Source organism: Prunus dulcis, chromosome 6 (assembly GCF_902201215.1).
Source record: "Prunus dulcis chromosome 6, ALMONDv2, whole genome shotgun sequence".
In the NCBI taxonomy this organism is placed as follows: domain Eukaryota; kingdom Viridiplantae; phylum Streptophyta; class Magnoliopsida; order Rosales; family Rosaceae; genus Prunus; species Prunus dulcis.
Window position 1 is genome coordinate 25242245 of NC_047655.1, and position 11173 is coordinate 25253417.

The 11173-nt window shown below is 39.5% G+C and overlaps 1 protein-coding gene and 1 long non-coding RNA gene across 3 annotated transcripts; both read left to right on the forward strand.

Annotated features, from left to right (window-relative positions):
• The first annotated feature begins 2345 nt into the window (after positions 1 to 2345).
• On the forward strand, positions 2346 to 4399 carry LOC117629715. Its single transcript, XR_004586150.1, has 3 exons — positions 2346 to 2455; positions 3345 to 3408; positions 4316 to 4399. It is a non-coding gene; the product is annotated as an uncharacterized LOC117629715 (long non-coding RNA).
• A 1607-nt stretch (positions 4400 to 6006) lies between these two features.
• LOC117633173 (protein SIEL) lies at positions 6007 to 10855 on the forward strand. 2 transcript variants are annotated; one of them, XM_034366874.1, is made up of 8 exons: positions 6007 to 6739; positions 6834 to 6911; positions 7309 to 7542; positions 7622 to 7813; positions 7978 to 8118; positions 8343 to 8432; positions 8904 to 9439; positions 9899 to 10855. In XM_034366874.1, exons 1-8 carry the CDS (start codon positions 6062 to 6064, stop codon positions 10824 to 10826), a joined length of 2877 nt encoding a protein of 958 aa, XP_034222765.1. In that variant the 5' UTR covers positions 6007 to 6061; the 3' UTR covers positions 10827 to 10855. The 2 variants fall into 2 exon arrangements, with proteins under 2 accessions (XP_034222765.1, XP_034222766.1); XM_034366875.1 differs by lacking the exon at positions 9899 to 10855 and adding an exon at positions 9617 to 9889.
• Positions 10856 to 11173: the final 318 nt, after the last annotated feature.

Sequence of the window (11173 nt, forward strand, 5' to 3'; positions counted from 1 at the left end):
CTCATATTCCCAATGCCACTCACTCTCGTGACTCGTAGACTTGATATTTACCTCAATTTGCTTTGTCATTTTTTAATATTTAGTGTGGATTGAATAGTGGCCGGATTTTATTGTCTCTGCCATTCACATGATGCAATCTTCTTCTTCTTTTCTTTAATCAGTTTTATAGTAGTTCTGCCCATGTTATCGTTAAAGAATTTTAATTTTCTCCCTTAAAAAAACCCTTTAAGTCTCCATTAAACCAGAGATGGATTTGACAGTGGACTGATTAAGGAGCATGACTAGGAGAATTTTAATCCAAATTTCTCTCTTTGTTTTAGGGTACGTGGTCTTTAAGCACGAATTAGTAACGGAAATGACCCGACAAATTCATGCATTGAAGATTGAATGATTTAGAGGTTTCTAAATTCTGTTCAAGACACAAATATGAACAACGTCCACAAATGCACGTCGTTAAGATTTAATGAATTGAATTCAACCCAGATGGTGCTCAATCCATCTTCTTGTTTGTTTCATGTTTTCCATATGGGTAATTGATTGGTTATATTATTGTATCAACGTTCTTTTCTTTTCATTCTCATACGTTTTTAGAAAAATTTATATATTTAGAGTGCTGCCAAATGAACTCTAAAATTAATTGAGTATACCATACTATCAAACTATTTATTGAAATACTAATTTACTCTAATATAAAATGACCAAAAAGAATATATCGAATTACTAATTCACTAGTTTTTGCATGCGAGATCAACAAGGTTTGCAAGTTCGATAAATCACGCAATGTCTCCGGCAATATTTCCACAGTAGCTTCTGTAATTAAAGATTTTGATGCAAACTCAAAATTTGAAAAGAGGACACGAATTCATGTAAAAAGAGAAAGTAGGTTTAGGATTTGTATTAGTGTGTACTAGGGGTATTTTGGTAGTTAAATAGGGTGTACTTAGATAATTTTATATTTTGATTTAAATAACAGGGTGTACTTAGATCGTAAGGTTCGTTTAACAACTTTATAAAAGTGAGTCTAAATTAACTTAAATTTAAACATGAATGTAACACGAGATTCACTGTCCTAAATAATTGGCCGAAGTCAAGTCAAGTCCGCCGCTATGAAGAAATTTTTTAAATTTGTTATTTTGGTGGACTAGTTAAACCTTTCTAATTAAAGGGTGGAAATGGAGGAAGATCGGCCTACCTCTTTGGGAATGGCTATTGCTTCTAAATATTATTATATTAGACATTGATGATTATATTAGGTTTAACGCCATGAGATATATGTAGTTTGATTTGATTTATGGATGCAAAACATGTGTTCTAAAGTCAAGCTTTTCTTTCCCACTTAAAAAAACTTACAGCCGCGCAACCTTCCATTATAAATAGGGTAGATAATCTTTTTTTTCCACGGCCGCAAGTGCTGTTGATGTGAAGAAAACAAAAAGAATATGAAAAGCAGGAACAAGAAAAATTGAAAAATCGAGAAGAAGTTAAAATATATGGAGGCTTCTCTGTTTGGGCATTGTCTTTTTAATTTTTACGAAAGCCAAAATATTCTCACGTGCAAATTAATTAATTTTTTAAACACATATTTTTAACTTTAAATGTGTATATTTACATCATTACTTTCTGAAAATTTTAAATGTGTAATAATATATAACCATGATTGATTGAAATTAATATAAATCAATCATCCTTTGAAAATTAGGAGAAATTATAAAATATTACGATAATATGGTCATATGGTACATATTGTACAGGCTAAAAGTCACTTTTGGTTTCTGTAGTTTGGCACTTCAACCACTTTTGATCCTATAGTTTCAATTCCGTCAATTTTGCCATTGTAGTTTCGTATTTGTAACAATTCAATAACATGTTAGTATTCTTGTCAAATTCTTTAACGATGCAAAGGGTAATTGTAAGAACCCAAACCAAAATATCTAAAAATTAAGATTTCTTTATTCTAGCCAAAAGACGGTTTTGCCCTCACCTTTTTCTTAAGGGAAAAATTTGACTTTTTGATCGGAAAGGAATTTGGGAATTCCGTTTGCTCCGTTGCGTAGAGCACGGCGAAATGAGTCCGTAGACACGGAGTAGACCCGAATCGGAGTTTTAACGAAGAAATTACGATCAAAACATCGCGAGGGGCAAAATCGTAATTTGGCCAAAAGTCAGATTTTTATTACTGTTCCTCTCTCTCCCCCGTCATTTCTCTCTCTTCTCTCCCGATTGCCTCGCGTCCGCGACCCTCCCTCCTTCCAGTTGCTCCAGCTGCCACCACCGTGCGAACCGATCTCCGGCACCGGTGCCAATCGAAAGCCAGCTCGCCTGCCGTCCTTTCCCGACCGACCCCAGCCCTGCGCACGTCGGATCTCTGCCGGAATCGGCCATTTTCGCCGACTGTGGTGTTTGAACTTCCAGCCGTTCGTTCTCCCTCGTTTCGCCACCATTTCTTTCGAGTGAGGTATGGTTTTCCACCTATTTTGAGTGCTCTATCTGATGGTTAACTGGGTTTAGATCGATTCAATCTCTAGGTTGTTCGATTTACAATTTGAAATTTGGCCGAAACTTTGGCCCTTCGAAACTATTGTTTCCGGTCACTTTTTGGGGGTGGTCCAAGAACAAAAGTGACTCCAAATAGGGTGTTTTACCTAGGGTAGAAGTTTGGAGTCTCGGTTCCACGATTTTTCGGCACACCCGAATCGCTTTGGACACCCAATCTGGCCGCGCTTGTGGCGGCGCGTGGGCCAGGGTGGTGGCACGGCTCTGGCCAGTTTTGAGGTCCTCATGTCGTCACGAGCGCGTGGGATTTCGCGGATCTCAATTCGGAGTCCGTTTGAGCCCCGAACGGATTTTCTATATCTCGCGATCCGTGGGTGCAGTGTCGTTTAACCGTTCGATCGCGCTGAATTTTGGATATGTCGGTCCACGTGATTTCAGGATCATGTAGGATTCGACGGATCGCGAATCGGAGTCCCGGATACTCCGAAATCGCGAACCCTGGGGCTAGGGTTAGGGTTTTAAGCGATAACGCATTTGTGGCCGATCCGACCGTCCGTTTCGGGCCAAATTCGCAGAACTTGGTTCCCGTTGTATGAGAAATCCTCCGGGAAGCTCAGATTGGCCATCGGACACCGTGGACCCCACAGGTCCCGGGTCGGCCGATCTGACGGTTTCTCGCTTAATAGAGTATCGGACCTTCCAAAATCGGTCCCAGTGTCAAAAAAGGGATAATGTGGGCATAGGAGTAACTTGAGATGAAATGCACGTATTTCTAGGAGCCGGGGGCAGGGTGTTTAATTTAACTTTTATTTATTCAGCAGTTGTTTAATTAATTATTCTTGATTAAGCAGGCGCCAGGAGTCCGGCTAACCAGCAGGAGGGACCCTCGAGAGGTCCAGCTAGCTCGGACCAGCAGTGAGTGGACTTTTCTTTCTTAAAAGGATTTTTATAATTATATTTCATATTTGATCTTGAATAAGTGATTTAGTATAAATTTTATTATGCAAATGCTGGTATTTTTATGAAAATTAGCTAAGCAACAGAATTGAGATTTTTGAGCTAAAACAGTAGCTTAGCCCAGAGTTATCAGAAGTTAAAGGATAGCAGATTTTATCAGAAACGGTGATTTTTAGACCACCACGTACCCACCTTACAGTTGGTGATTACCCAGAGTTGGACCGATGTCGACGGACATCCGGTCTGATTTCAGTTAGTCAGTGCACTTGACTTGCCTCACGAGTCCCGGGGACGCTCGGACCGTGAGTGCTAGGATTGCGGCTCGGCAGACTTGGTGTCCCGAGACCTGCCAGGATTGCGGCTCGGCTGACTCTGTGTCCCCGAGACCTGCCAGGATCGCGGATCAGGCTGACTACGGTCCCCTGCATCCTGCCTGCGCGACTTGAGTGACTTGGTGTCACCGAGGACCTGCCGGCAGATCAGGCTGATCATAGTCCCCTGATTTCGCCAGTTTGCGGCTCGGGTGGACTGCGTGGCGCCCGAGACCTGCCAGGGAATTGACGGCTATCAGGGGTACAGTTAGGTGGCAGTTTTAAAAGATTTTAAGTTTTAATGCAGTTACGATTTCATGCATTTTTATCAATATTTTGATACTCCGTATATGTTATTCGAATATACTGTGTATATCATGTTAACATTTATATAAATATGTTTATTTACATTTATTGAAATGTCTCGAGTTGATTATGAGTAGATTTTAATTTTATATCCCTATGTTTTTCAAACGGGGGTTATTATGTTCTCAAATGTTTTCATAAGCAGTATTTTTGTCCACTCACACTTTTAACTTGTTTTTCGCCCCCAGGCCTTAGAAGAACGAAGGAAACCGCCCGGGCCATCAGCCTAGCTTCCGCCCCACCACCAAAGTGTAGGATTTTGTTGTAACTCTTTTGTAAATCCTGTAAATTGTTAAACATGCTCTGATATCCTGTTGAACTTAAGAAAATGGAGTTGTGACCTGTTTGTTGACTTAGACTGGCTGTTGGTAGGATTTTTGAAATTGTTTGACAGGTGGAAGACTTTGGGTATGGTCAAATTACAGGGGAGACTCTGCCGAATTTTCGGCAGAAGTCGGAAGAAGATTAAATTAAAGAAAGGGTAAAAAGGTCATTGGTGTCCGACATTCACCAGGTGTCGGACACGCACAGGAGTCGGCTCGGTTTTCAAAGCGAAAATTGGGTCGGGTCCTGTCAGTAATTTTGTCAATCCAAAACCCTTAAGCGTAAAAGCTTGTTTGAAATTCTACCCTTTCATATTAGGGCTCGAAATTTTACCACTAATCTCAATATTTGAAGAACCCTAAACCCAAATGACCAATTTCGAGCCCTAGGAGAGTTTCAGACGAGTTTTTAAGTTTAAAAATTTTGGATTGACAAAATTGCCCCTTGCATCGTCAAAGAAATTGACAAGAATACTAAATTGTCCTTGAATTGCTACAAATACCAAACTACAGGGTCAAAATTGACGGAATTGAAACTACATGATCAAAAGTGGTTGAAGTGCCAAACTACAGGGACCAAAATTGATTTTTAGCCTATTGTATTTGTATTATAATATGGGTGTATGATATTGTTTATTTTTCTCCCTTTTAGGTAATAGTATCAATACACTCTTAGAGCCTTTTCCACTTTGAAGGGGGAGGAAGTCATTGTTCTTCCCCCTCTCCCCTCTTCTCTTCCTCCTTTCACCTCTTCCCCCATTTTCAGAGACAAATGGTTTTTTCTATTTGTCTTAATTTTGTTATGATTTTCATCCAACTATCGTAGGTGGCTGCGGCTCAGCGTCGAATTTTCACCTGCATTTCGGCGTCGGATCTCTACCACCATCTTTTTTGCAATTTCTTTATGTTTGGAATAAAGGAATAAGTTGCAGAGACTCTTTGGGTTCTCTGTGTAGTTTTCACCTCTCCTTTTGTGAGAGTTTTTCATCTCTCATTTGTGAGAGTTTTATTTGTATTGTTATGACTTAATTTTTTCAAGCTTTATCTTTTTTTTATTATTCTAAGTTTGCAATCTTAGTTAGGATGCCTATGCCAGAGTTTCTTCTATCCTGCCTGATCGTTAGTGGAGACACACCAGATTGTCTTAATTTTGATATTAGACCGCTCCGTTATTGTAATGGCCCTTTTGTGGCTAGTTTGTATTGTTCCTTTGTGGCTAATGGCTTTTTTAGCTGAATTATGAATGCGTTCATAGAATTTCTAAAAAAAAAAAGGGAATAGTATTAATAAATATCCATTTATATTATAGGGAGTTTATGATATGTGTACAAGATAGATCACGTAGATGTACTACCGTAGTATTTTATAATCACTTGAAAGGTAGAGGGGTTATTGCAAAATAATAAAGAAGAAAAAATCAATAAATTAGATGGGTAATGGACCGAGTTTGATAATGGACAGCACACAAAAGACATGACCCATGAACCGGCCCAAGTTAATCCATGATTAGTCTGTCATGAAACGATGCGTTTCAATCTCCCGCTCCCGGGGTTTTTTCTTTGAAACACTGGAGTGTAGACCCTACTAGCAGAACCAAGCTTCACCTCTGCAATGGAGGACCACGTGTTCCTCACGTGCGACCACCCTCTCAACCTTCCAACACTTTCAACCAACGAACCTCTCTCTCTCGAAGCCCTAGCTTCCCTGAGGTCTCTGATCATCAACCCCTCAACTACCGCGCCCACAATCTCTTCCGTCATCGAAACCCTAACTCGCTCGCTCCAACTCAGTCGCGACCCCCTCGCCATTCACCACACTCTCAAGCTCCTCACTGACATGGCCTTGCGACTCCCCCACCTCTCAGGCGTCGTCTTCGACTCGGTCTGTTCCCACTCGCTCCTTTCCACCGATTCGACCCGCGTCGCCGCCGAATCTCTCGACGCACTCGCTTCTATCGCGGAGGGCAACCGAGTCCTAGCTCCCGGCATTGAAGAATTGGACGACCGTTTATTCGCCTCGCTCTGTTTCAGTCCATCTCTTTCCGTACGGCCATGGCTTCTCAGAAACGCCGACAGGTTTGGTGTACAGCCTCATTTGTTATTCACTCTGTTTCTAGGGTTTACGAAAGATCCATATCCGTATGTGAGGAAAGTTGCTTTGGACGGACTTGTTGACTTGAGCAAGAATGGTGTTATTGAGGACCCTGACATGATCGAAGGGTGCTACTTCCGTGCAGTTGAGCTTCTAAACGACATGGAAGATTGCGTTAGATCGGCTGCAGTTCGCACGGTGAGCTTTTCTTAATAAAATTGATTTCTCTCTGTTTTTCTCTTTTTGTGTGCTAACTTGCTTTATGTATTGCACATCATGAACGAACGCACAGGTGTGTGCTTGGGGTCTAATGCTGGTGGCGTGCAAGTCGGAGACGAAGGCATATTGGTCTGATGAAGTATTTGTCAAAGTAATAGCTTATTATTGATTATATTATCTGTCTTATAATAATTGACCTATTTAATTTATTCTACTTCAATCTTGGCATTGCTCTATGAAATTGAGCTTTGGTCTCAACAGTCATCAAGTTATAAACTTCCTCGCTTTAGTTGCTAATGCTCATGCTGACTTGAACTCATACTCACCATTCATGCTTATACATATTTGTCCAAAGAGTCTTACTAACTTGTTCCAGTCAAATTTTGTCTAGGAGATCATTAAGGAAATCGCAACCCTTAACCCTGCATTGTTGAATGGTAGGACATTCTCTTCCTATCATTCTGTCTCAGTGAGAGTAGGAAATTTTTTGTATAAAGCATCATGTAGAGTTCCTATCTTGATGTCTCATGGATTGCGTATATTTGTAGCTTTGTTCAACGGTGAGAGACATGAGCATGGAGGTTAGAGTTGAAGCTTTTTGTGCCCTTGGGAAGATAGAAATGGTATCTGAGGAAATTCTTTTGCAAACCCTGTCAAAGAAAGTTCTAGTGACCATGAAGGGAAAGAAATCTCTTGCTCAGTGCTCTGATGAACAACTAGAAACATCAGGGTCAAGTGTTGCTGGAGCTTTCATGCATGGGCTTGAGGATGAATTCCATGAGGTAACATATATCTACTCTTTGTGAAAGGGACTTTACTATATGCATGCTTTCTAATTAAGAATTATTTGTGAATCTGAAGGTGCGAAAAGCTGCATGTCATTCTCTGCGTACACTGACCATACTCTGTGCCAAGTTTGCTGGAGAAGCCTTAAACTTACTGATTGATGTACTGAATGATGACTCAATTCTTGTCCGGCTACAAGCTTTTGAAACTATGCATCGAATGGCATCCTTTGACTGTCTGACAGTGCAAGAAACACACATGCATATGGTAATGTTCTGAAATTTTGTAAGTTCATTGTTAATCAACTAATTATACGGAATGAGTACATTAAAAATCAGTAAAAGTACATTAGAAATTCTATGCATCAGGTACATCTGTGAAACCGCCTAAGTACATATTGCTTAATATGGTTTTGTTACTTGATTTTGCAGTTTCTTGGCACTCTGGTTGACAATGATACCCTCATAAGATCTTCAGCAAGGAAAATACTTAAATTGGCAAAGCTGCAAAAGTTGAAGTTGTTTAGATTAACTATTGATGCCCTTCTAGAAAATTTGGAAAGACATCCACAGGTCAGTTTTCCATTTTTTCCCTTGATCAAAGTTACAGATTTTCTCTTTTGGAACTAGTATGATGGTGTGAGTTTGGTCATTTTAATCATGCAATTTCTAGGAATAGCTTTGTTGGGCTATGTACTTGTGATTTCATAACTTGTTCTGTCTTTCTTTTTCTTACTTCAACCTTTTTTTGTGTGTGCCAATTCTTACTTCTACTAATTAAAATTGCTTTTTTCCAGGATGAAGCAGATGTATTATCTGTTTTGTTTCATATTGGACGAAATCATGGAAAGTTTGTGGTCCGCATAATTGAGGAGGTTTTTCCGCAGGTTAGCAGGCCTCAATATATGCTGTCATGTGATCATTAAGATAGATAAATACCACCACCCAACTTCCTGGTGAGCCTGGGTGGCTGCTACAAATGAAATTCAATCCTGCTTAGTGACACAAAAAAGTGTTATTGACAGGTTTGATTCAAATCTAATGATTCAAGACATCATGTGATAGTTTGTGAGCTGAATGCAAAATAAATCTCTTTTGAATACAGCTTTTATCGTGGTACATGGTCAGAATGATGGGTAAAAAATATTTGAGAGCATGACATAGAACAGCTCCAAGGATAATACAGAGTCTTACTTTTTCTTGCTTAGGTTGTGTTACAGGTTTTGGAACTTTTCTATATCTAGGAATGGCTTGGAACTCTCAATTTGTTTATATTATTTTCTTAGTTACCTTTTGTGCTGTTTGTGACTGTAATTTCTATTGGAACAAGTTGATAATTATTGTTCCTTTTCAATCAGATGGAGCCAATGTCTAATGGCAAGTTGGGCTTTGATAGTGTGAGAGTGGCCGCCTTGCTAGTTCTGGCCATATCAGCTCCACTTTCACATGAGCGTGATTGCAATATTCCACCTACAATATTTTCTTATGCAGTTACATACCTGGGAAGGATTTCTCAGGCTTTGAGTGACCTTATGAATCAAAATAGCCTTTTGGATTACTTGTCTCAGTGCAGTAGATCCTCAGGACCGTATGCCATAGAGTTCAACTTCAAAGTCGGGGAGCCTTGCTTGCCTAATGCTAATGTTCCAACCTATACGAGTAATGAGATAATTGGTTCCATTGCAATGCCATTGCCCCAAAAGACAGGTGGAACCTCTGAAATTTTGTCTCCAACAATAAAGAAGCCAAGGGAAGCAGGAACTTTACTTGTAGAATACCAGCTAGACGTGCATGATGAAGTTACCAAGTCAATGAATGTTATTCTTGCAAAGGTGAAGGATATCTGGCCATTTGTACTGTCAGGATTTACGAATGAAGTACTGAGGACTTTGAGGTAGTACCATTATTTTCTGTCATTATCCATTGCATTGACATGATCTGTATTTCCCTAAATCAGTAAAGAAAAAGCGAAGCGAAACAAAAATTTCCCCTTCAGGCCTCCTTTTGAATGGGGGAAAGCCTATGTTATGGAGTACGTTACTCACAAAGATCTTTTAATTTAACCTTACAGACACCAGAAAGATACACATGCTTTGGGATCATGCATCTAGTGGCAGACTGAGTTGCCTAATGGGAACTTCCTTAGACCTACATGGCCAAAGGAATGTCTACTATATATTTATCCTTATAAACGGCCATAAATCTTAGACGTATTTGATATGCTTATTTCCTATTCACTGTTTCATGTGCTTTAGTTGAATGCCATATTTGTTAAGAACTACTCAATGTAACCTGTTCTTTTATTTTATTTTTTCCTATTTGCTTATTTGTTTTATAAAATGGCTTCATGCAGAAGTTGCAGGGAGGAGTTGGCAACATTTACTTCTGACTCGCATGCATCTGCTGGTGTATTTTCCTTTACGAAGCAATATATCCAGATAGTGAAACTGCTTACAAAGGCATGGGTGAACTTCCTGTCTTCAACACATTTTCCTTGTGGAATGGGAGAATTGGACTTAGTATTGGGAAAGCTGGACAGGAGGCTTAGAGATCTGAAGAGTGCGTTTATAAGATTGTCTGAAGAGGAGGAGTTACATATCTTGGAGCTGATACTTGTGACTTGTATGCTCAGATTGTCTAAAGTGGAAATTTGCTGTCATCTTGGAACCTTGACAAAGCTCTCTAGTATGATGTCACGGGTGGAATATCTCCTTAGAGATGGATCTGTTGAACCATCCAGGTTTATAATTGAGGTCGGAAAATTATCATCCGAATTTGGTTCTTCTTCTCTCAATGAAGCTTCCTTTAACCCCCTTCTCATTAGAAGGGTACTTGAAAGCTTCTCCCTCAAGCAACTTGTGTTGTGTGGTAGACTCAAGCACATGAAGGCAGAGCTGGATATACCTGACAATGAGTACGAAAATCCTCTTCGGTTTGTTGCGGGACTGCCGGTTGGTATACCATGCCGTATCACTCTTCATAACATTTCAGCTGAAAGTAGGTTGTGGCTGAAAATGACTGTAAATAAAGACAACGAATCAACTCAGTTCGTCTTCTTGGATTTAAACCATTTTGGAGGCTGTGATGATGTCAGAGTATTTATGTTTACCGCACCCTTTTACAAAACCCCAAAAGCATTTTCTTTTACGATTAGGGTCTGTATTTGTATGGAATGTTTGTCTGAGGTTGAGGATGTTTCTTCTGTCAAACGTTGGGGTCCAAGACATGAGCTTACATATCTTTGCCGGGAAAAGGATGTTTATCTTTCTATGGTTAAGTAAAGATTGAGTGGTTTGTTTTATTGTGATTAGAATAAGAATGTATTTATCTGATCAGAAAATTGCACTAAATCGGTGAAATTAATCGCTGAATCCCTTAAAGTAGTTTCTTGAAATCTCCTCGTTTCTCTTTCTGGAGGTATTTCTTAGAGCATCTCCAATGGTAAGATGCTAATTTGAGATGTAAAAATTACATTTACAAATTACATCCAATTGCATGTCCGCGAAATCTACATGTAATTCTTGCTCAAATAAAAGAAACTTAAATACAAATTTTCATGTATTAAATTGTTTGTGTTAATTTTTTTCGTGATAACTTTTCTTTTCACCAAACAAATCGACTTTAAAAG

What these genes read in the sequence shown, in the direction of transcription:
- LOC117633173 (XM_034366874.1), top strand. Translation starts at nt 6,062, where the DNA reads ATGGAGGACCACGTGTTCCTCACGTGCGACCACCCTCTCAACCTTCCA. An exon ending in ATTTGGAAAGACATCCACAG is followed by an intron (nt 8,119 to 8,342) that starts GTCAGTTTTCCA and finishes GCTTTTTTCCAG; the next exon opens with GATGAAGCAGATGTATTATC. An exon ending in TTGAGGAGGTTTTTCCGCAG is followed by an intron (nt 8,433 to 8,903) that starts GTTAGCAGGCCT and finishes CTTTTCAATCAG; the next exon opens with ATGGAGCCAATGTCTAATGG.